The sequence below is a fragment of the Scyliorhinus canicula genome, chromosome 16 (assembly GCF_902713615.1).
Source record: "Scyliorhinus canicula chromosome 16, sScyCan1.1, whole genome shotgun sequence".
Taxonomy (NCBI): domain Eukaryota; kingdom Metazoa; phylum Chordata; class Chondrichthyes; order Carcharhiniformes; family Scyliorhinidae; genus Scyliorhinus; species Scyliorhinus canicula.
The window spans coordinates 16,097,231-16,122,833 of NC_052161.1; the positions used below are offsets into that span (position 1 = coordinate 16,097,231).

At 46.5% G+C, this 25,603-nt stretch overlaps 1 protein-coding gene across 2 annotated transcripts in view; it reads right to left on the reverse strand.

Moving 5' to 3' along the window:
• xpnpep1 (X-prolyl aminopeptidase (aminopeptidase P) 1, soluble) overlaps positions 1–25,603 on the reverse strand; it is an 86,795-nt gene that overhangs the window by 21,820 nt on the left and 39,372 nt on the right. For both annotated transcript variants that reach the window (XM_038821853.1, XM_038821852.1), the window contains 7 exons: positions 23,879–23,960; positions 15,417–15,627; positions 12,806–12,895; positions 12,079–12,129; positions 11,558–11,616; positions 4,065–4,142; positions 2,013–2,084 (listed from right to left, as the gene is read on the reverse strand). In XM_038821853.1, the coding sequence (XP_038677781.1) occupies positions 2,013–2,084; positions 4,065–4,142; positions 11,558–11,616; positions 12,079–12,129; positions 12,806–12,895; positions 15,417–15,627; positions 23,879–23,960 (643 nt within the window). The remainder of the gene's footprint in view (positions 1–2,012; positions 2,085–4,064; positions 4,143–11,557; positions 11,617–12,078; positions 12,130–12,805; positions 12,896–15,416; positions 15,628–23,878; positions 23,961–25,603) is intronic.

Sequence of the window (25,603 nt, forward strand, 5' to 3'; positions counted from 1 at the left end):
CCCGGGATCCACGCAGCTCACAAAGCTTTGTGAGGTTCAAAACAATCTCGCGAGACGTTGCAAGGGAGATCCTGCCCACGATGGGTGGGATCACACTGTAGCAAATCCGCATATTAGAGCGTTGCCTAAGTTTCCCAAAGTATGTAAGGCTTTGGAATTCAATCCCTTTGCCTCGGGGACCTCAGGCAAGCGCCATTTGGTACAGGTCCCCACAAACGGAGAATAGACGGAACGGCACTCATGGGGGTTTCCAAGGGGATCGGAGGCCCCCAGCTGCATGCCCTTTGGGAAGGGTGGTGCCCTGGGACTGCTGGTGCCGGCCTAGCACTGCCAGCGCCACCTGGGTGCCAACCTGGCACTGACAAAGTGCCCAGGTAGTGTTGGCAGGGGCACTTCCAGAGTCCCAGGCTGGTATTGCCAAGGTGGCACTTTTTGCTCGCGTGCTATCGGGCTGGGTGTGCCTGCCATGGGTGTTGGAGGGGTGTGGGTGGTCCATGTTGCGTTTGGGCTTTGGCGGGGGGGGGGGGGGGGGGGCATCCCGATCACTTGCTACCCTGGGGAGTTCCGGCGAGCGAAGCTCCTCATTGTAAAAAATGGGACTATGAGCGGTCTCGGCCACATGTTCCCCATTTCGACCCCTTATTCAAAGCGAGTCACTTTGAACAGCCATGTGTTTCTCCATACTGCAGTGCTGGGAAACACGCAGCTAAACGCGCTCGCTCGGGGACTTTATTCCCTTTTCAGAAGATTGCGCCCGATACCTCTGACAGCGCAGATTCTCACAGTACTGGATTACATCTCAAGTCTCTGGAGTGGGGCTTAAACCTACGTCCTTCTGTCTCAGAGGCGCAAGCACTCCCAAACCTTCAGACCCCATACATGGCTTGTCATCATGCAATAGGAGTGAAACCCCTTTGGACATTATTCCTTTTCATGAAGAACCCATTCTGGGGCCTTATCATGAATTCTGTCACAGGACAAAACAACAGGAAAGCCCCAAACAATAGCTGGCATGCTAAATGTCCAGAAGAATAAAACACATCCACAATATGCCAGATCAGAAGAGGAATGGGAGATTGGTAACAGCAAGAAAGAGCTTGTATGCAAAGGTTGACTCTCTTTCAAAGAGCGAAGGAGATTATCCTTAAATGTTGATAATTTTCTGATGTTGAACTACTGCAAGTTTTTTAAATCGGTGGTGGAATCTACATACTGACGTTATCAGTGTGCAATTCTCCTGTTTTCCATTCAAACAGGTTAGGTTCTTTCCACTGAATGTGGAGCTCCACAATCAATAAGCAATGGGGAGCCTTTGCATAAATATGAACTGTTAAAGTTGGTTCCCTAACCCCAATGGTCGGATTTTAGATCGACATTTTCCGAGGGCTACAATGTCATCGAGCGAGAGGAGCCAGACGTGCTGTCAATATGGACGCAGAAAGGCCACCAAAGGGCAGGATGAAACAGTGCAATTCTCCACTCTTCTGAAAGTGGCCACCTGCTCTCCCAGTCTTCTTTAGTTTCCATTGGAAGAACCCATGACCGAAATGAAATCTATAGGCTCGAGCCTCTCCCTCAAGGACGTCAGCACACAACCCCCAAAGTTACTGTCATGCAATCATAAAGGAACGATTCACAATCATCGATGTCACTTTTGAGATCAAGGCACGGCCTGCCTGGGCAGGGGAATGTTAAAAATCCCACTGCACTTTTTAAAAGAAAAGCAGCGAGTGCTCAACACTCCCCCTTCGCCAAAACAGATTATACGGTCAGTCACCTCACTGATATCTGTGGGATCCTGCTGTGCATAAGTTAACTTAATTACTGAGCGCATTGCAAAGGTCATCTGTGAGAAGCACCGAGAGGATCGTCAATGACATGAGACGGTGCTCGAGAAACAAAAGCCTCTCCTTTCCCCTCGGAAATAACTAATCACCTGCACACAGATCCCACCCATGATAATTTCTGCTTTATGAAAAGTCCACCTCTCAGAATGTACTACAATGTCTTACCTGTACTGGGCACCAGAATCCAAAAGATAGATTTCATTCGTTGACAAAGTTCTGTTTGTATGGGGGGTGGGCCTAAAAATTAAAAGAAGTCTGAAATTTAAATAAGCTTCAAGCATTTATTATATTGCATACAGATTTCCCCCACAAGAGGTACAGGGGTCATGCACACAGCCTGCAAGCCTGTTCTGGCATTCAATTAGACCATTACTAAACTGAATCGGAATTTCCAATTCATTCCATATCCTTTAATAACCTTGCTCAAGTCTAATTACTGCAAATTATTTGTTTGTAAATGCAATAATACCTTAGGAAGTGCAGTGTATAGTTGTGTTGCTAAAAGCAGTATATTGTGTGGGAATGAGCCATACGGACCTAGAAAGCCTCAACTACGAGTTAGAATCAGGAGTAGGCCATTCTGCCCCTCGAGCCTGCTCCACGATTCAATAAGATAACGGCTGATCCGATTGTGGTCTCAATTCCACATCCCTCCTACCCCCATAAACCTTGACCCCCTTTGTTGGTCAAAAGTCTAGCTACCTCTGCCTTAAAAATATCCCATGACTCGGCCTCCTCTGCTGTCTGGAGAAGATAGTTTCAAAGATTCACAACCCTCAAGATTTCTTCTGATCTCCGTCTGAAATGGGAGGCCCCCTTATTTTTAAACTGTGTCCCCGAAGGGGAAAACATCTTTTCCGCATCCACCCAGTCAAGTCCCCTCAGGATCTTGTATCTTTTAATAACAAGATCACTTCTCGATCTTCTGAAGTCCAATGGATACAGGCCCAGTCTGTCCAACCTTCCTTGCAAGATAAACCCCCCCTGCCCTCGCCCAGCCCTCCTTATCCCAGGTATCAGTCAATTGAGTCTTCTCTGAACTGCTTCAAACACATTCCTTTCCTAAACAAGGAGATTAAAACTGTACATAGCACTCTAAATGTGGTCTCATCAACGCCCTGTACAACTGCAGCGAAACGTCACAACTTTATATTCCATTCCCCTTGTAATTAATGACAACATTCCAGTTGCCGCATCTGCATACTAACTTTATTTGGTTTAATTCTCCTGAATTTAATGATCCAGAGTGTTATAATTGGCATTAATACCTCAGAGTCAAGAGGGTTATAAAATGAATCTCAATTTTGATTGCTGTTCATCTTTATACATTGGGTTAACCCCCCCTCCCCCTAGCAGCTGACAGTAACCAACTTTTAAAGTGAAGAATAAACAGAACCCATCTCTTGTGGAACCTCTCAATCACCCCCCTCAAGATAAACTTAACCTTCTCCAAATACAGGAACTCCATCAGGTCCTCAAGCCATGCTGAGGCACCGTGTAGAGAGGATGACTCCACCCCAGCTGGGCCCACCTGCGGGCAATAAGTGAGAGGCGGAGGCTAAAACGTCTGCCCCCACTCCCGTCTGCAACTCCCAGCAAGTCCCACAATGTAACAAAGGCCCCCAGGGCTCCAAATCCAAGTGCAAGATCACCAACGTCGTGCTGAAAAAAGACCCCCAAAATTTCTCCAACTTTGGACAGGACCAGAACATAGTTACATGGTTGGTGGGACCTCTCCCACACTGCTCACAAGAGACCTCCGCCCCCTCAAACAACCGGCTCATCCTCAACCTCATCAGCTGCACTCTGTGCAACATATATAACTGTATCAACCTCAGTCTCTCACAGGAGGTTGAGGCATTTACTCTCCGCAACACCTCACACCACAACCCCTCCAACAATGTTACTCCCAGCTCCTCCTCCCACTTGGAATTAACCCCCTCCAGCGACGTCATATCTGCCTCCAAAATCTTCCCATAAATCGCCGCAATTACCCCCCTTCTTCCAACCCTATCACCGACAACACCCCCTCCAACAATGGAGGAAACAGGTGTCACAGGGAATTTCGGGAAAACCTTCCTTGCAAAGTCCCGCACCTGCGTGTACCTAAAGGCCTCCCTGCCGCGGAGTCCCAAACTTCCTCAAACATTATTTGTAACCAATCAGCATTAATGTCACCAATGCAACATCACGACTGTTCAATCCATACATTTGTACCTGTAGTGAATTATTGCAGCGTTGGGGCCTGTGCTGGAGATGGTGCAAAAGCTCAAGTCCACAAATTTCTCTTGTTGGCTGCAAAACATTCACAGAGGCATCAGTGAAAACTGGTCATATTTTGAAATGCATTCTTAAACTGCAGAACTCAATACGAAATGCATTGGAAGCTTCAAAATAATCCAGCACTTTCGAACATCAAACTGGTATTTTGTTGAACCATCCAATTTCACAATTACTAAATTTTACCCTGAACCAACACGGTGAGATTTATTTTAATCATTAAGAAAATGTGCGTGGTATTTTCACTGTTGTGTCAAAATTATTGAATAATCTGGGTGGCACAGTAGCACAGTGGTTAGCACTGTTTCTTCACAGCGCCAGGGACCCGGGTTCGATTCCCGGCTTGGGTCACTGTCTGTGCGGAGTCTGCACGTTCTCCCCGTGTCTGCGCGGGTTTCCTCTGGGTGCCTTGAGAGAGACTCACGTTTGGTATGTTGCCTCACAGGTGCAAGGGTACGTGATGTCTCGGATCGTGTTTTCCGGGTCCTTAAGGGGGAGGGGGAGCAGCCCCAAGTCGTAGTCCACATTGGCACTAATGACATAGGTAGGAAAGGGGACAAGGATGTCAGGCAGGCCTTTAGGGAGCTAGCATGGAAGCTCAGAGCGAGAACAAACAGAGTTGTTATCTCTGGGTTGTTGCCCGTGCCACGTGATAGTGAGATGAGGAATAGGGAGAGAGAGCAATTAAACACATGGCTACAGGGATGGTGCAGGCGGGAGGGATTCAGATTTCTGGATAACTGGGGCTCTTTCTGGGGATGGTGGGACCTCTATAGACAGGATGGTCTACATCTGAACCTGAGGGGCACCAATATCCTGGGGGGGAGATTTGTTAGTGCTCTTTGGGGGGGTTTAAACTAATTCAGCAGGGGCATGGGAACCTGGATTATAGTTTTGGGGTACGGGAGATTGAGAGTATAGAGGTCAGGAGCACAGATTTGACTTCGCAGGAGGGTGCCAGTGTTCAGGTAGGTGGTTTGAAGTGTGTCTACTTCAATGCCAGGAGTATACGAAATAAGGTAGGGGAACTGTCAGCATGGGTTGTACCTGGGACTTCGATGTTGTGGCCATTTCAGAGACATGGATAGAGCAGGGACAGGAATGGTTGTTGCAGGTTCCGGGGTTTAGGTGTTTTAGTAAGCTCAGAGAAGGGGGCAAAAGTGGGGGAGGTGTGGCGCTGCTAGTCAAGGACAGTATTACGGTGGCGGAAAGGATGCTAGATGGGGACTCTTCTTCCGAGGTAGTATGGGCTGAGGTTAGAAACAGGAAAGGAGAGGTCACCCTGTTGGGAGTTTTCTATAGGCCACCTAATAGTTCTAGGGATGTAGAGGAAAGGATGGCGAAGATGATTCTGGAAAAGAGCGAAAGTAACAGGGTAGTTGTTATGGGAGACTTTAACTTTCCAAATATTGACTGGAAAAGATATAGTTCGAGTACATTAGATGGGTCGTTCTTTGTACAATGTGTGCAGGAGGGTTTCCTGACACAATATGTTGACAGGCCAACAAGAGGCGAGGCCACATTGGATTTGGTTTTGGGTAATGAACCAGGCCAGGTGTTAGATCTGGAGATAGGTGAGCACTTTGGAAACAGTGACCACAATTCGGTGACCTTTATGTTAGTGATGGAAAGGGATAAGTATACCCCGCAGGGCAAGAGTTATAGCTGGGGGAAGGGCAATTATGATGCCATTAGACATGACTTAGGATGTGTAGGTTGGAGAAGTAGGCTGCAAGGGTTGGGCACACTGGATATGTGGAGCTTGTTCAAGGAACAGCTATTGCATGTTCTTGATAAGTACGTACCAGTCAGGCAGGGAGGAAGGGGTCGAGCGAGGGAACCGTGGTTTACCAAAGAAGTGGAATCTCTTGTTAAGAGGAAGAAGGAGGCCTATGTGAAGATGAGGCGTGAAGTTTCAGTTGGGGCGCTTGATAGTTACAAGGAAGCGAGGAAGGATCTAAAGAGAGAGCTAAGACGAGCAAGGAGGGGACATGAGAAGTCTTTGGCAGGTAGGATCAAGGAAAACCCAAAAGCTTTCTATAGGTATGTCAGGAATAAAAGAATGACTAGGGTAAGAGTAGGGCCAGTCAAGGACAGTGGTGGGAAGTTGTGTGTGGAGGCTGAGGAGATAAGCGAGATACTAAATGAATACTTTTCGTCAGTATTCACTCAGGAAAAAGATAATGTTGTGGAGGAGAATGCTGAGACCAAGGCTATTAGAATAGATGGCATTGAGGTGCATAGGGAAGAAGTGTTGGCAATTCTGGACAAGGTGAAAATAGATAAGTCCCCGGGGCCTGATGGGACTTATCCTAGGATTCTCTGGGAAGCCAGGGAAGAGATTGCTGAGCCTTTGGCTTTGATTTTTATGTCATCATTGGCTACAGGAAGAGTGCCAGAGGACTGGAGGATAGAAAATGTGGTCCCTTTGTTCAAGAAGGGGAGCAGAGATAACCCCGGTAACTATAGGCCTCACGTCTGTTGTGGGTAAAGTCTTGGAGAGGATTATAAGAGATACGATTTATAATCATCTAGATAGGAATAATATGATTAGGGATAGTCAGCATGGTTTTGTGAAGGGTAGGTCATGCCTCACAAACCTTATCGAGTTATTTGAGAAGGTGACTGAACAGGTAGACGAGGGTAGAGCAGTTGATGTGGTGTATATGGATTTCAGTAAAGCGTTTGATAAGGTTCCCCACGGTCGTCTATTGCAGAAAATACGGAGGCTGGGGATTGAGGGTGATTTAGAGATGTGGATCAGAAATTGGCTAGTTGAAAGAAGACAGAGGGTGGTGGTTGATGGAAAATGTTCAGAATGGAGTTCAGTTACGAGTGGCGTACCACAAGGATCTGTTCTGGGGCCGTTGCTGTTTGTCATTTTTATAAATGACCTAGAGGAGGGCACAGAAAGTTGGGTGAGTAAATTTGCAGACGACACTAAAGTCGGTGGAGTTGTAGACAGTGTGGAAGGATGTTGCAGGTTACAGAGGGACATAGATAAGCTGCAGAGCTGGGCTGAGAGGTGGCAAATGGAGTTTAATGTAGAGAAGTGTGAGGTGATTCACTTTGGAAAGAATAACAGGAATGCGGAATATTTGGCTAATGGTAAAATTCTTAGCCGTGTGGATGAGCAGAGGGATCTCGGTGTCCATGTACATAGATCCCTGAAAGTTGCCACCCAGGTTGATAGGGTTGTGAAGAAGGTCTATGGTGTGTTGGCCTTTATTGGTAGAGGGATTGAGTTCCGGAGCCATGAGGTCATGTTGCAGCTGTACAAAACTCTGGTACGGCCGCATTTGGAGTATTGCGTACAGTTCTGGTCGCCTCATTATAGGAAGGACGTGGAAGCTTTGGAACGGGTGCAGAGGAGATTTACCAGGATGTTGCCTGGTATGGAGGGAAAATCTTATGAGGAAAGGCTGATCGACTTGAGGTTGTTTTCGTTAGAGAGAAGAAGCTAAAGAGGTGACTTAATAGAGGCATACATAATGATCAGAGGGTTAGATAGGGTGGACAGTGAGAGCCTTCTCCCACGGATGGAGGTGGCTAGCACGAGGGGACATAGCCTTAAATTGAGGGGTAATAGATATAGGACAGACGTCAGAGGTAGGTTTTTTACGCAAAGAGTGGTGAGGCCGTGGAATGCCCTACCTGCAACAGTAGTGAACTCGCCAACATTGAGGGCATTTAAAAGTTTATTCGATAAGCATATGGATGATAATGGCATAGTGTAGGTTAGATGGCCTTTAGTTTTTGACTTCCCATGTCGGTGCAACATCGTGGGCCGAAGGGCCTGTACTGCGCTGTATCGTTCTATGTTCTATGCCCCGGTTTCCTCCCACAAGTCCCAAAAGACGTGCTTGTTAGGTGATTTGGACATTCTGAATTCTCCCTCAATGTACCCGGACAGGCACCGCAGTGTGGCGACTAGGGGAATTTCACAGTAACTTCATTGCAGTGTTCGTGTTAGCCTCCTTGTGACACTAATAAAGGATTATTTCATTATTGGCGCAAAGTAGCTTCAAATTATGAGTAAGCTGTAAATGGGAAGTCTGGCCTAATTTATAATGCATGATATATTTCATTCCCCTCTAACACTCACCCCTCTACATGAGAATTGTTCTGGGTCATGCAGTTACCTTGACAAGCAATGGACGGGTGGTATTCTTCCAGGTCGCTGTCACCCATAAAGGTTTGAGGAGTGCAACTCAACCCTCAGTTGTACTTAACCACCTATTCAGCTAACATTTTTAACCCCAATGGAGCGTTGTGTGTAGTAAAAATAATAAGAACAAGATTACGATTTTGCCACTCTGCAGTGTGGAGACAACCTTTAATTCCATATGGAGAATGGGAGGTGTAAGCCTTTTTCCTATTTGTTCCATAGTACTTTGTATTGCAGAGCAATCGAATAATCATAAATGACAAATGAGCAAAATTCAATCTCATTCTTGTTTTATGCATCTCACTGATTTTACGCTGCAGGATAGGGCATCACTAAAACCACTGAAAAACATTCTGCATCTCATTGCCAACTATCATTCTATATTCATGCTGACGAGCAGGGTATTTAGCACTGAATCACTAAAATCAGACTTTGGTTGCAGATACTCCAGAGCTAATAATCTTTATTAGTGTCACAAGTAGGCTTACAATAACACTGCAATGAAGTCCCCGAGTCACCACATTCCAGCGCCTACTTGGGTACATGGAGAGAGAATTCAGAATGTCCAATTCACCTAACAAGCACGTCTTTCGGGACTTGTGGGAGGAAATCAATGCAGACAGTGTAGCCATCTAAGATGGCCACGCAAAGGACTATGGGAGTTATGGCCAACTCAGGACTCAGAGACAGAGCCTATGTGTATTTGAAACACGGGTAACTAGACCTGATCGATACTCCTCGTTGGTTTGCATTTTAATGGCCCATTTTCCCAGGACAATAGAGCTCCAATCAAGAAACCGGTACAGCCACAGACTGATCGGCGCCACTCCCTTTACTCAGAGAGCCCAACTGCCAAGGTCAATGGCCGCTAAGGACCCGCCCAGCCACCAGCCACCCTTTATTGGCCGAAATCAAAGACAGTGATCAGAGCCCTGTCAAACTATTGAGTCCAAGGTTAACGACCACCCCAAAGAGCGCAAAATCCCAGAAGGATAAAAGAGAGCACAGCCATGCGTTCTGTCTCTTTTGGATCCAGCCTGTGCCAACCCAACTGTAGCAGGAACAGTCAGCCAAGTTCGAGACCAACGATCGGTACCTGACGGATGAGCTCAGCAGAGACAGAGCCACTTTCTTCGAACCAACCAAGTGAAATCCCGATAAAGGCCTTATCCATTTGCACAGTGCCGGTCACCCTGAAGTTAAGTATAGGTTATTGTAGCTGATAGGTGTAGCTTAACTCGTAGGAGATATTGTGTTTGCATGTTGACACAACTCTTGTGTACGTAATTAAACCACCTTTTGAACGAACTAACTGGTTGTGTGGTCATTTGATCGATAAAAGGGAAGGCTTGTGGTTCACCAGCAATATCATTAATATTAGTAACAGTATTGGCGACGCTGTTGGGATCAAAATGATCAACAAGGAGAACGTGAAGACTCCGCACAGTGACCCAAGCTGGGAATCGAATGGCGGTCTCTGGCACGGTGAAGCAACCGTGCTAACCACTGTGCTACGGTGGATTTACAAGCTATAAATAGGCAACAGTACAAGTGGTTGGGCGTCCATGATATTGTATCTCAACTTGGGACAGTCTTTTGAGAGGGCAGAAGACTGCAGGACGATAGTAGTAGGTGGATGGCACTATTTTAATGAATTGCAGGGCTGTGCTTCCCAATGTCCTAGCTAATGTTTATCCTCAACCAGCATCACTAAACAGATTAACTGGTCATAATCAGATTTTATACAGGGTCTTACTATGCACAGCTTGGCTGCAGAGTTTCCTACATTACAACAGCAGCTGTACATCAAATGTACTTGAAAGAGAATCAGATTCCAGCATCCACAGTCATTTGCTTTGATCAAATGTACTTGATTGGTTGTCAAGCACTTTGGGTTGCCCTGAGGTTATGAACGACGCTATATAAATGTAAGTTCTTTCTCTCTCAATAACAGAAGGCCCACTCATCTGATCTTCACCACGGATCTTCACTTGCAGAATTTAGCGCCACATGGATCTCAAGTTACCAACATCTTGATGTTCTGACTTAAAGTGGGAAAGATATCGAGGACAACCCTATCCAAACCACCAGTTTCACAAGATGAAAAAAGGGCGTAGTGGCAAATATGTTATAAGAGCAAACAGATGCCAGCTGCATTAGTTTGCAGAGATGAAGAGCCACATCCTTTAGGAGGTCTTTGAAATATACACTGGCCGATTACCAAGGCCACTGATTTAGGACGACCAATTAAGTCACATTAAATTTTTATTACCAGAGATTTGCGAGGTTATTTACTGGCACCTTGAGAATCACATTCTGTCCATTAATAATTGCAATTGGTTTTTAGATGCTGAAATTCTGTTTCAAATGTTCTTTCAGCAAAGATCACATTTTATTGTTTAAAAACATTTTAGAGTTTCTGATAAAGTTTGAGAATTTTAGCCATGAGGAAAGTTTGTGTAGACTGGGGTTGATTTCTTTGTTACAGAGGACGCCGAGGAGAGATTTAATTGAGATGTACAAAATTATGAGGGGTCTGGATGAAATGGGCAGGAAGGACTTATTTCTTTTAGCATAGGGATCAATAACCGGGGCACTGATTAACAGTAAGTGGCAGGGATTGAGGAGAATTGTTTTTAATTCGGAGGGTTATGTAGTGCTGGAACTCATCATGTGAAGAGTTGCAGAAGCCGAAACTGACTTTACATTTAAAAGGTACTTGGATATACACTTGGAAATGCCGTATCCTAGAGGACCATGCTAGACGGTAGGATTAGGCTTGTTAGCTCTTTCTTAGCCGGCATGGGCACAATGGGGTCGATGGCCTTGCTCTGCACTGTAAGCTGCTCTGTTTCAATTCAAAATCGCATTCCATGATCAAGCACAGTCAACCTTCAAATCAGCAATGGTGAAATCAGCATGCAGACTACAAGATCCTAACATCCTCCCACAGTCCAAAGATGTGCGGGTTAGGTGGATTGGCCACGATAAATTGCCCTTAGTGTCCAAAAAGGTTAAGTGGGGGTTACTGGGTTACAGGGCTAGGGTAAAGACACGGGCTTGAGTAGGGCGCTCTTTGTAAGAGCCGGTGCAGCTTCGTTGGGCCGAATGGCCTCCTTCTGCGCTGCAAATTCTATGATTAACAAAATTATTCCCCAATGCTTCTAACCAGTAAAACAAGAACAGATGACATTTGGGCTTCTGTAAAACAATTAACTTACAGCGAAACATGTGTCACACAGGCTGCAGCATTATGACCTACCTGCGGAATTCAGCTGCTTTGTCTGAAGCATCCAGTTCAGTTATGTTGCCTTTTGGAACCTGCAACATTGCAATTTCAGTGAGTCATTTCAGTAAGTACCTCAGAAATAATTAAAATTGCAAAGCAAACTCAGTCCAAGTGGTGTGTTTTATTAGTCATTTAGCAAACGTAAATGTTGCCTCAGTCCCAGAGGACCGGAGGCTGCACTACCCCTTGAGGCAGAGCTGACTATGGCGATTTAACCTGAGGGTCACCACACCCCAGATCAGGGGCAAGGTTGAGCCTTCATGAATATCTTTGCTCTCCATCGCGAAGCAACGGTCCAGCCAACTGTGTTGACCGACCCCACCCTCCCGTATTACATAGTACATTCTGTGCATGGTTTAGTATGCATGGGACACATTCATGATGTCTCGTGATGGTGCAGGAGATCTGCTGAGTGACTAAGACAGCGGAGGACCCTGCGGATCTATCCAAGAGTTAACACTGATGCCGAGACGAACAATGAGAAACTTTCTTACCTCCTTCTCAAGCCAGGCAAACAACTCACAGAGTGCCACAGCATCTTTAATCTAACATTTAGAAGCAAAAAAATAAAATCAGTTCATTCCCAATCATTTCTTCTGTGCCAGCTTGCTGGTCGCTATTTTTCCTCAAATTACAGTTTATTTCGCGAGACAGGGTGGAGCAACCCCATGAAGCTCCGTCTGTGTAAAATCTGACATGTCAGCTCCCGTCGCCACAACCTGATCCTGAAGCAGGTAACAATTGCAGGACTTTTGTGTAAGAAAAAGGACACGGTGCTTCGCAGCGTCGAAGAAAAAGATGAAAAGTGGAGGAAGAGCTGAAATCACTCCATTCGGGGGTTTTAAAGCAGCATCTGAAAGCTTTGTTACTAATTGGTCAAAGGTCAATTTCAATTTTCAATGAAAAATGATCAATCTTGCATGTTAACCCTGCATTTCAGGGTCCCAGATATCCCCAAGTGCTCCACAAACAACAACAGCTTTTTTTTTGATGTGTCGTCACTGCTTTAATGTAGGAAGCAAGATAAACACCACCCTGGGCACATCCAAGATCTCATAGACAACAATGTGATTAATGGCTAGATAAACCAGTTACAGTAAGTAGCGTTAAGAAATGCAGATTTAAACATCGTCTCCGGCTGTACAGAGTGACTAAAACGAGATGAGCGCCAACATCACTACACCAAAATTAAACTTTAAACTAAGTTCACTTATCACTCACATGAGCTCGTCTCATCCCTTTGACTTCTGCTGCATTCTTCAGAGCTTTTGCAATGCAGATGGGGGTGTAAACAGTCTGCAGTCTCAGCATCTATTAAGATCAAAGCAAATAAACTTATTTTTGCTCACAGCCGCCTCTTACTCTAATTTCAACTAGCATGGAGTGACACCTTGGTTCAGGTGATCTGGGTCACCTTCCATACCGATACAAATAAGAGCAAAAGCAAGCTGCACAATTTAATGATTGTATTGTTGATCCCATCTCAAAGGGCATAAAGAGGCTAACAGTTTGCATTTGATAATATGGCCAAGCTACGATGTGTGTCGCAATGGCAAGAGTCGCAGAAAGCCGGGGGGGGGACGGTGCGAACACAATTCGCACACTTGGGATGATTTTCTACAATTCTTAGGCCAGCTCTGCATGCCTCTTCAATAAAGTTTCAAAAGCAGACAGCAAAAGATGGAAAAGGAGCTGCAAACAGATAAAATGGGAAATGCCCAGGAGGTTGGATCTAATCTCCTTCAGTTACTGACTAATCCACTGAGCATTCCCGTTGTATTGCTGATTTTGAAATTTGACAAGGTCCGGAAAGTGATGTTATAACAGTCGTAAATCAAAGACTGTCAAAAGGTAAAATAGGCTCTGGCTCGCCGAAGAAACCTCTGCTGTAACTGAGCAGTAATAGCAACATGATGTCACATTGATGTGCCTGCCAAAACCCGGGTTTATCAACTCCCCATCGATCAGCACATGGTCATCTCCAGAAACGCCCAAATTTAGATGCATTTCACATGAACGCAAGTGAGCGTTGTAGTAAACACACCAACCTAGGGGCTGGTTTAGCACAGTGGGCTAAACAACTGGCTTGTAATGCAGAACAAGGCCAGCAGCGCAGGTTCAATTGCCGTACCGGCCTCCCCGAACAGGCGCCGGAATGTGGTGACTCAGGGCTTTTCACAGTAACTTCATTGAAGCCTACTTGTGGCAATAAGTGATTATTATTATTATTTTTTTTTTAAAAACTGATTCCAGCCTTCGACTGCAATGAACAAAATTGAAACCACGGCCATCAAGGCACAAGGGTATAGTGAAAATGAAATGAAAATCGCTAGGGGCTGGTTTAGCTCATTGGGCTAAATCGCTGGCTTTTAAAGCAGACCAAGCAGGCCAGCAGCACGGTTCGATTCCCGTACCAGCCTCCCCGGACAGGCGCCGGAATGTGGCGACTAGGGGCTTTTCACAGTAACTTCATTGAAGCCTACTCGTGACAATAAGCGATTTTCATTTTCAATTTTCATTTTCATTTATTGTCACAAGTAGGTTTCAAATGAAGTTACTGTGAAAAGCCCCTAGTCGCCACATTCCGGCGCCTGTTCGGGGAGGCTGGTACGGGAAGGTGGGGGGAAATGTAAGCATCCTAGATGTTGGAAACATCAAATACATGCAGAGAAAAAAAGGTGGAAAGGTCTTGATCAATCAGCATCTAAAAATGGGAAAATGAACCAGGTAGGGAAAGGAAGAGGAGTCTGCAAGCATTTCTGAGGATTCAATCCTTTTCACAGGTTTGTAAACAAAAGCCTAAAGTCTGCCGGCATCACAAACCACAGCCTCTGAAAAGTTCCCATTTAACAAGTTACATTATCCGGAACTGATCGAGCACAGCAAATTGCAGGCAGTCAAATTGACATTGCATCTTTAGTGCTGGCAGGTGCCAGGCACATTCCTCTTCCTTCCTTCTCTAAACTCAGTGTAAATTGAGTCATAGCCCAACCTCACAGCCCAACCTGGTCTCTAGAGTGAATCGGTGATATTTCCCAGAGACAGCAATCAAACACCCTGCGCATTCATCAGCAGGTGGTGTACATCCGAGGGCTTTGACCTCAACCTGAATCTTGCGAGAGCAAGGAATTTCCCCTATTAATTCTCCAGGTTATTTTTAATTTCATGTCAGTCGGGAGGGTGTGTGTCGAGGACGCGAACAGGCATTTCTTCCGCTCAGTATTGTTGAAGAATTTCAGGCCGCAGCCAGGCCCACGTCTGCAACATTCGGCCTGACTGCACCCAAACTGCAGCTATCGACCCGCAAACAAAAATACACCCTTAGATCATGGGTGTTCGCGGTTAACATCCATCAACAGCTAAACAGTATTTGTATGCTATTTTTCCAGTTTAACTTCCCTTGGCTGTCCATCACCACTACCCCATGTTCTTCTCCAGTTGTAACAGTGTGCTGCAGTGCCCACACTCTGGGGATGGCGATCGTCTGACCTAATTGTCCCAGTTCGCTGAGGTGGCGCGCTCCTTTGGAATTCCTGGCAGCCAAGTCAAGAAATAGCAACACTTTGCCTGTGAAGTGGTCCAGTGCAGGCTGGACCAAGAATCACGGAGAGTCAGCAAACCACCCCAGAGATTCTTATTCTGCTGCTTTTCGTTCTCAATACAATTGCTGCTCCCCCCCCCCGCAATTTTCATTCTATTTTCACACACATACAGAACTCTTCGCGGACCTGTTTTACCAATAGAACTGCAGGCTGCAGCCTTGATTCCGAGTTCAAAAGATTTTTTTCTGTTTTGACAAATTATTAGATGGCAGTACTGCCTCTCAACAGACCTTCGGGATTGCTTCACACAGAGCATGGCTGGCTTTGCTGCTGATCCACACTTTTTCCTTCGCAGTCATATTGGAACAAATAGTCTGCAGTTCAGACAGAACAGATTCATACGGGAGTACTTGTATTTTGAAACTGGCTGCTGTGTCACAGTCAAGCTGCAAGTGCTCTCGCACAACAGGGTCTTCCATGTGCGTCTCGTTGATGAACAGTCTGCGGTAGAGAGATACAAAACAAAACATGTTGTCGTTAGCAACTAGCCTCCAGAGAATTTTGTGGCATTGGTTTTTATTGTAAAGATATGCTCATTTGAAATAAACACAACTCTTTCGCACTGAAGACCCGTCACGCTTTCCCTGCACTGCATTCTTGTAGTCCCATAAAAGCTGGATTCTTAACCATAGAAAAATAAAAACAAAATACAGGGAAAATATTTGACAATCTGATATTTTATAAAAACGCGTACGTGGGATGGGACATTGCTGGCAAGGCCACACTTATTGCCCATTCCTAATTGCCCTCAAGGAAGTTGTGGTGAGGTGCCTTCTTCAGCCACTGTAGTCCTGGTGTCGGAGGAACACCAATAGTGCTTTTAGGAAGGAAGTTCCAGGGTTTTGACCCAGCACAACTGAAGGAAGGGCAATATAGTTCCAAGTCAGGATGCAGTGTGGGTTGGAGGGGGACTTGCAGGTGGTGGCGTTCCCATGAAGCCGCTGTCTTTGTCCGTCTAGATGGTAGAGGTCACAGGGGAAACTGCAATTGAATAGCAGCAGGGTAGCATGGTGGTTAGCATAAATGCTTCACAGCTCCAGAGTCGATTCCCGGCTGGGTCACTGTCTGTGTGGAGTCTGCACGTCCTCCCCCTGTGTGCGTGGGTTTCCTCCGGGTGCTCCGGTTTCCTCCCACAGTCCAAAGATGTGCTGGTTAGGTGGATTGGCCATGCTAAATTGCCCGTAGTGTCCTAATAAAAGTAAGGTTAAGGGGGGGGGGTTGTTGGGTTACGGGTATAGGGTGGATACGTAGGTTTGAGTAGGGTGATCATGGCTCGGCACAACATTGAGGGCCGAAGGGCCTGTTCTGTGCTGTACTGTTCTATCTATCTATGAAGCCTTGGTCCGTTGCTGCAGCGCATCTTGGAGATGGTACACACTGCTGCTATTGTGCATTAGTAGTGGAGCAAGTGAATGTTCAGGAGGAAGCAGACATGGATCATTGATTTGACACTCCTGGCTGCAAATACCTAAGCCGTATCTTTTGCACTGATGTGCTGGAGGGGCCATTGCGGATGGGGATATTTGTGGAGCCTCCTCCTCCTCCAGTGAATTGTTTAATTGTCCAACCACCATACATGGGTGGATACGACTGGACTGCAAGAGCTCAGCTCTGATCCTTTGGTTGTGGGATCGCTTTGCTCTGTCTATTACTCACTGCTTTTACTGACAGGTAAGTAGTTCTGTGTTGTAACTTCACCAGGCTGACAACTCATTTTTAAGTATGCCTGGTGTTGAGCCAGACATGCTCTTCTGCACTCTTCCATCGAGCCAGGGTTGATCCACCAGTTTGGTGGTAATGGTAAGGTGGGAGATATGCCGGGTCGTGAGGTTGCAGATTGTGGTTACATACAGCCCAGTATCATTACCACTGTGCTACCATCTCATTTGTTTCCAGGTATCTCCAAGCCCAGCACCACGACACCAGCTTGGTTAAAATGCTTGAACCTCCCACACTTACTCTCCCTCTCAGATGAAATGTGGGGCTGCTACGGCAAAGGCACTGGAAATAAAACAATCGCCTGTGACCGTGTGGGTGGCAAGCAGTGAAATCAGTGGCATCCTATTAATACGTCCAATTTACTGGGAACATTTAACGTGCTTAGACCTAATAGAGTTACGGGGAAGACAAATGAGGCTAAAGGCTCATTTTGCAGCTGGTGTCAAGAGAGTAAGCCCTGTGCATTTACACAAGTAAATCCAGCCCTCCTATCCCTGCAGCAGAACCTGTAGATAAGAAAAAAAAAGAAATTGGGTTAGCAAGTCTGCCTCTGAGATAAGCCAGCTGGATTTAGTGTTGCAAATGCTTGAGCCAGCTTGCCATTTCCCCCAATCTAAACTAAGCGGTGCTAGTTAATTAGGCCACAAAAAAAAGGCATATACAGCAATGGGGTTTATTTATAGAGGGACAGGATTGAAAAGCAGAGAAGTCATGTTAAACTTGCATCGCACCTGGATTCCATAGAATCCCTACAGTGCAGAAGGAGGCCATTCAGTCCATCGAGTCTGCAACGACCCTCCAAAAGAGCACCCTTACCTCGGCCAACTCCTCTCCCCTATCCCTGTAACTCCGCGTATTGATCATGGCCACTCCACCTAACCTGCAGATCTTGCCAGAGCCACTTACACATCACCTACTCAGCAATGTACACCTACGTGGAAGAATGAACGCATAAACTGCAACAAACCAGTCTGCAATTTGGAAACAAAATGAACCAAGAAGATTATTGACATTGAACTGGCGATGTAATGGCTGAAAACAGGATGGTGTAAAATTTAACAGGACAAGACTGTCATATCCCGCACCAGACCTACGGGGTGGGAATGATTATTTTCCCCATGGGGAGTATGAGCTCCCCGCTGAGGGGCGGGGAACTTAATTCAACTTCGGATAAAAGGTCAGTCAGTAAGGCACTGACCGTGGAGAGATCCGGTATGGATCTACCAGGAGTTGTACATAACGTAACTGTAAAGAAACCAAAGTTCTTTATTGTTACTCGGTGTGGACTCCCCGTGACCTTATTAAAGAAACATTGAAAAAGCTATTCTAGGTGGATGCCAAGGCTAATAAGTGGTTTCAATCCATGAGGGAACTGCAATCAAGTGGATGCCTGAACAAGGAGAACATTGGAAAAGTTGCCTGCTTGCTTCAATTAATTTAGATATATTGGATCATAAACATTTGGAAATTTAAGGGTTAAAAGCCTGAGTTTGCATGTGTTTGACTGCAGTAGTCATGTTTTTAAAATAATCTGGTTTTGCAAAACCAGAAAGTTTTTTGGAGCCAGAGGTGAAAAGCCTTGGTTAATGCACTTTGTTGAGTTCTGATCTGGCTAACCCTGAATCCACAAGTAATGTCTCTGGCTCTCACAGTAAGAAAGTACAAAAGATCAATAGTGTTTAAAGCAGTGCGGACTTGTCAGAGGACAAGAGGGAAGCTGGAACAAACCATCCGAAGCAGCTTTTTGAAGACATTCAGCCAGAGTCTGCAGCGGTTTCAACAGGAGCCAAATCTGTTCTGGAAAGCAAGTATTACTCTGTGCCATTGGGATGTAGGATGGACTGAGAGCTGTATGTTTTTCCTCTTTCTTGTTATTTAACTGGGAATAGAGATAGTAATTAAGCCTATTGTGTTCACTGGATTTAGTTGTATTGTTTATGGGGCAATTGTAAGCTATTTACGGGTGTGAGGTTAAATATTTTAATACTGTGTTAAAAACAATATTTTGTTTAAAAAAAAATACTGTATCCCTATTTTTGCGTCAATCACTCCTGGAGCAAATGATTCCGCACAGTCTTAGAAAATAAATTAAAATATTGGGGTTTGGTTCAGTATCCTAGCCACTGTTGAGGTCTAGTCTTGGATCATAATAGGGGTTACTAGATATTAAAATAACAATATTTTAGTTGCTTACACTGAACTAAAAGTGGCAATCTTAACATCTGTATACCTTTCTTGCCAAATTTTTCTATGGTGAACTAGAGTCCATATTTAGAAAAGAAACACCCTGACCTAAAATGGACATGATAGAATTACTACATCCCACTTCAGTGGAGGTTCTGGTGGGAGGATACAATTACAATGCGACAAATTTGCACAGACTTTTCAACTCATTCAAGAAAAAAACAAATTACATGAGGAAACACCCTCTCTCTATCTGCTCCTATGTCTGATAGCTGTTAATAATTAAGAATTGTTATTTTCTGTCAACATAAAACAGTGAGATAATTACAGTTTGCTACAAAATTCAACTCTTTCTTGGAAACTTTGGAATTTGATTACAAGAAAGAGCCTTCTTCCGTTTATAGAACCAAAAACAAAAACTGCAATGTAGGTGCAATGAGGGATCTTTCAGTCATTACTCTCCCCCTCTCAGCCCGTTTAATAATGTCGATTAACAATTTCCTTTTGCTCCCGAGGTTGTTCCCTAGTTATTCTAATAACAAAAAGCTTTTGAGCAGAAACTAATGCAATTTTGCATCAGTACAGCTGTCTAAACGGCACTGGAAAGTCCTGAGAACACTCCGACACAATCAGAATTCTGCTCAGATTTTTGCAGCTTTGCGAAAATAACGATGGAAAGATGCAGAGAAAGGAAATGTGTAGGGATCCAACATTTTAAAAATTACTACGATAATATACAAGGTAAAAATATGGGACTGGATTCTCCGGTCCCCAGCCACTTGTTTCTCGGTGGCGTGCCATTCACTGCCGACGGGATTCACTACTTCTCCCGTTTATCAATGAAGCCACCCCACGCCACCGAGAAACATGGGGGCTGCCTGCCGGTAGAGAATCCCAACAGGCGGAGAAGTCCAACCTCGTTGAAATTGGAAGTATACTCTGAAATTATAACAGGAAGTTGACATGAGTCGAATACATACCTAAAAACAATTAAACGTGTATTACTTTACCCTATGTTAACTATTTTTTTGTGTGGCGGTGGATTTGATATACTTTGTGTTAAAGGGCAACATTGCAATGTCAATGTCCAAAAACATAGGAAGGTAGATGGGAAGCAACATCCAGTGCATTACTTTCCCAGTTCCACCCCATCCCAGTGGATTTTAGTACATTTGCCCATCCATATATATATATATATATATATATATATAAGGGGAGCAAAAAAAACTCCAACCTTTTCAGGCCTCATCCCCGATCATAATAAGTCAAGAGTAGAAACAATGGGCGGAATTCTCCAGCTGGGTCGGAGAATCGCAGGCGGGTCACGTGAATTGTGCCATGCCGCACCGTTGCCCGGATGTGTCACTGGGGCCGTCGTGGTTGGCATGGCGCCGGTAGGGGTATGTGCCGACTCTCCGGCCTGGGCCGGCACAGGCCGGCGCGCCGATCCTCCGGTCCGGACAAGCCGAGTAGCCGTCAACAAAAAGCAGAGTACCGCCGGCGCCGTTCTAACATCCTCTGTGCCGGTGGGACCTCTATCTTGAAGGGTCCGGGAGTGGCGTGTGTGTGTGTGTGTGGGGTGGGGGGGGGGGGAAGAACTGGGATCAAGGCCCACCAATCAGTGGGCTGGCCTCTCTGTCAGGGGCCTCCTTTCCTCTGCGCCATCTCCTGTTGCCCTGCGCCATAGGGCCGGCGTGGGGAAGGAGGCCACTGCGCATGTGCTAGTTGGCGCCGGGCCAACTGCGCATGCGCGGACCCCGCGGCGCCGGGTTCACACCGGGGTCGGCAGCTGGAGCGGCCTGCTACCCCACTGCGGCCCAGAAAATCGAGTCTCGGAACGGGCGCCAACGCCGGATTAAAGCACTCCCGTTTTTACGCCATCGTCGGCACTTAGTCACCCGATGGGAAAATCCCGCCTAATAATTCTCAGCTGCTCCCGGATCTTTGTGCCAATTATGTTAAACCTGAGCCTGCAACTCTTCCTGAAAGTTGAAACAGTTTATCCCTATTCACTGACTCAAACCCCTCTAATAATTTTAAATGCCAAATTCAGTGTTTTCTTTTTAACTCTACTCCTTGCTCCAAGAACAACCGCAGGTTCTCCAGTCTCTCTGCATCTTTATGAATCTACAGTTGTTAAATTCCTGCCAGTCACCTGCAAATTTAATAAATCTTCAAAATCAAGACTTGTTACAGCGTTAGAAAAAGTGACATTAAAAAATAAAACCCCCAGGGGTAATCCATGAGGACCAGACGGGGTTCGTGAAGGGGCGGCAGCTCAACACGAACGTGCGGAGATTGCTGAATGTAATTATGATGCCGGCAGTGGAGGGGGAGGCTGAGATAGTGGTAGCGCTGGACGCGGAGAAGGCATTCGATAGGGTGGAGTGGGAGTACCTGTGGGAGACGTTGGAACGGTTTGGGTTTGGGGAAGGGTTTATTAAGTGGGTGAAGTTGCTCTACTCGGCCCCGACGGCGAGTGTAGTGACAAACGGGAGGAGGTCGGAGTATTTCGGGCTCCACCGAGGGACTAGGCAGGGATGTCCTCTATCCCCCCTACTTTTCGCACTGGCGATTGAACCGTTGGCGATGGCACTGAGGGGTTCAGGGGGGTGGAGAGGACTGACTAGGGGAGGGGAGGAACATCGAGTATCGCTGTATGCGGATGATCTACTGCTGTACGTGGCAGACCCAGAAGGGGGAATGCCGGAGATAATGGAACTATTAGCAGAGTTTGGGGACTTTTCGGGGTACAAACTAAATTTGGGCAAAAGCGAGGTTTTTGTGATACACCCGGGGGACCAGGGAGAGGGTATTGGGAGACTCCCCTTCAAGCGAGCAGGAAAGAGCTTTAGGTACTTAGGGGTGCAGGTGGCAAGGAACTGGGGGACCCTCCACAAGTTGAACTTTTCCAGGCTGGTGGAACAGATGGAGGAGGAATTTAAGAGGTGGGACATGGTACCGTTGTCGCTGGCGGGGAGGGTGCAGTCAATCAAAATGACGGTCCTCCCAAGGTTCTTGTTTTTATTTCAGTGCTTGCCCATCTTCCTCACTAGGGCCTTCTTCAAAAAGGTGACGAGTAGCATCATGAGCTACGTGTGGGCGCATGGCACCCCAAGGGTGAGGAGGGTCTTTTTGGAGCGGAGTAGGGACAGTGGAGGGCTGGCACTACCCAATCTTTCGGGGTACTACTGGGCGGCAAATGTGTCAATGGTGCGCAAGTGGATGATGGAAGGGGAGGGGGCAGCTTGGAAACTAATGGAGAGGGCGTCCTGTGGCAACACAAGCCTGGGGGCCCTAGTAACGGCACCATGGCCGCTCCCCCCCACGAGGTACACCACGAGCCCGGTGGTGGCGGCCACCCTCAAGATATGGGGGCAGTGGAGGCGACATAGGGGGGAAATGGGAGGTCTGTTGGCGGCGCCAATAAGAGGGAACCATAGATTCATCCCGGGGAACATCGACGGGGGATTTCAGAGCTGGTACAGGGTGGGCATACGGCAGCTGAAGGACCTGTTTATAGAGGGGAGGTTTGCGAGCCTGGGAGGGCTGGAGGAGAAGTTTGAGCTCCCCCCGGGAAACATGTTCAGGTATTTACAAGTGAAGGCATTTGCTAGGCGGCAGGTGGAGGGGTTTCCCCTGCTCCCCAGTAAGGGGGCGAGTGATAGGGTGCTCTCGGGGGTCTGGGTCGGAGGGGGGAAGATATCAGACATCTACAAGATAATGCAGGAGGCGGAAGAAGCATCAGGGGAGGAGCTGAAAGCCAAGTGGGAAGGGGAGCTGGGAGAGCAGATAGAAGACGGGACGTGGGCGGATGCACTGGAGAAGGTCAATTCTTCCTCCTCGTGTGCGAGGCTGAGCCTCATTCAATTTAAGGTGCTGCATAGAGCTCACATGACGGGGACAAGGATGAGCCGGTTCTTTGGGGGTGAGGACAGGTGTGTCAGATGTCTGGGAAGCCCAGCGAACCATGTGCATATGTTCTGGGCATGTCCGGTGCTGGAAGGGTTCTGGAAGGGGGTGGCAAGGACGGTGTCGAAGGTGGTGGGGTCCAGGGTCAAACCAGGATGGGGGCTTGCGATCTTTGGGGTCGGGGTAGAACCGGGGGTACAGGAGGCTAGGGAGGCCGGAATACTGGCCTTTGCGTCCCTAGTGGCTCGACGAAGGATATTAATTCAATGGAAGGACGCGAGGCCTCCAAGCGTTGAAACTTGGATTAACGATATGGCTAGCTATATTCAGCTAGAAAGGATCAAATTTGCCCTGAGAGGGTCGGTACAGGGATTCTCCAGGCGGTGGCAACCTTTCCTTGACTTTTTAGATCAGAGGTAGACGTTCGGGGTCGTGGCAGCAGCAACCCGGGAGAGGGGGGGGGGGGGGGGGGGGGGGGAGGGAGGGGGGGGGGGGGAGGGGAGGGGGGGGGGAGGGAGGGGGGGGAGGGGGAGGGGGGGGGCAGCAAGGGTCGTGGGGGGACATGCACGACTGTAACGCGGGCAAGTCTGCTCGCTGCTCATGTCTGAAACTGTAGGCTGCCTTGTTTGTTAAGGTTGCCTGGGGGGGGGGGGAGGACTGGTGCGCGCGAGAGGGCGGGCGAGGGAGGGACATTTGCCTAGAGGGATTGTGTTGTAAATAATTTAAAAAATTAGTAGGGGTAAATGTTTGTATGGAAAAACTCTTTCAATAAAAATTATTTAAAAAAAAAAAAATAAAACCTAAAAATTAAATGTTTTAATTATGCAACAACGTTTTAGATAACTTGAGTTGAGGGTGCTTTTTGCACCCAAATTACCGAATAGAGTTTAGACCAATGATTGCGAAGGCGAAGAACACTGGATTGTATTGTATCTCAGAGCCGCGAAGGTTGAACAGCCCTGTGGAGGGAGAAAATCAGAATCAAAACAGTATAGCCAAGATGGTAACTGAGAAAACAGCGCAATAAAACATAAATCTTGCCAAGATCAGAGATGAAACGCAGACATGGCGATTGCTTTGCTGAGCAATACCATTCATTCGACAAGCACGGCATTGGGTTTTCAGTCACTTACCATTTTAATTCTTCGCCACACTCCGACAATTACCTCCGACAATGTTCCAAGAGAAACTCAACAAAAGCTCGTGGGACAGACCCTCATCTTTCAAATAGGCGATTTGCAGCCTTCCAGACTCAACACGATGTTCAACAATTTCAGATCATAACCACTGCTACCATAATAATCTTTATTGTCATAAGGAGGCTTACATTAACACTGCAATGAAGTTCCTGTGAAAAGCCCCTAGTCACCACATTCCGGCGCCTGTTCGGGTACACAGAGGGAGAATTCAGAATGTCCAATTCACCCAACAAGTAGGACTTGTGGGAAGGAACCGGAGCACCCGGAGGAAACCAACACAGACACGGGGAGTCCGCACAGACAGTGACCCAAGCCGGGAATCGACCCTGGCGCTGTGAAGCAACAGTGCTATCTTTGGACAGCAGCTGTTGGTAATGATGTTCCTCCTTTACATCACTCTTTTTAGTTCTTTACCTGTCGCACTATGACCCCTTTTGCTTTGCCCTATCATCCTTATTGCCATGCAATGCTTTATCCCTTCCACCCTATCATAGACCTTTCCATCTTTTCTTCATTCCTCCCCTGCCTCTGAACACGCTCAAAAAAAAAATCACATCTCTGAAACGTTAGATTCTCCTTTCTTCACAGACGTTGCCCTGCGTACAGAGTATTGGCAGCAGTTTCTGTTAATTCAGACTTCCAGCATCTGCATTATTTCGCTTCAATGATTTGACTTACACGGACCACAAACTCCACAGGTTTGTCTATTCCGTTCCCTACTTTGTCCACAGCCTTGGGATCAAGCAGGCTGTCAGAAACCCTGCCCAAGACCTCATTTCTTCTCCGTCACAACTGCTGCCTGCATCCCTCCCTCGATCAACACACTTATCCAACTTTAAACCAAGATCTCGAATCGTGCCTCGGAGGTCTGTGGCAGAATTTCTTTCATGTTCACATTACATTCAGTGTTCAGTGAATACTGCGGGTTACAGGATAAGTTCTGATTTTATGCATTTATTCAAATGCACTTGATAAAACCTTGTGATATATATATGTAAATAACTACAGAACAGCTTTCAAAATATGTAGACATTTCCCAAGGGAATTCAGTGTTGCTGCGGTTTAAATAAGTACAGCTCAAAAATCACTGTCAGAGGTAAGATTGATTGAAAAGGACTCATACATATCCAACGCTGGAAGCGAGGGTTCCATGACCTGCAGCATCTTCCAATGGTAAAATACAAACTGCAATAATCTGTCAGGCGAAGCGTAATTATTACTTGAGAACAACATTGCACCAACAGGGAAGAAAATCTTGCAGCAGAGGCACACAATTTCAAGTGTAGGCCTATATAAAACGGTGGTGCCATAATTACCCTGCAAAGGAACGCAATATGCTGAAGGACAGCTGTGCAAGAGACCACAAATGTCTTAATTCTCAAATGGATCACTTGCCAAGACGC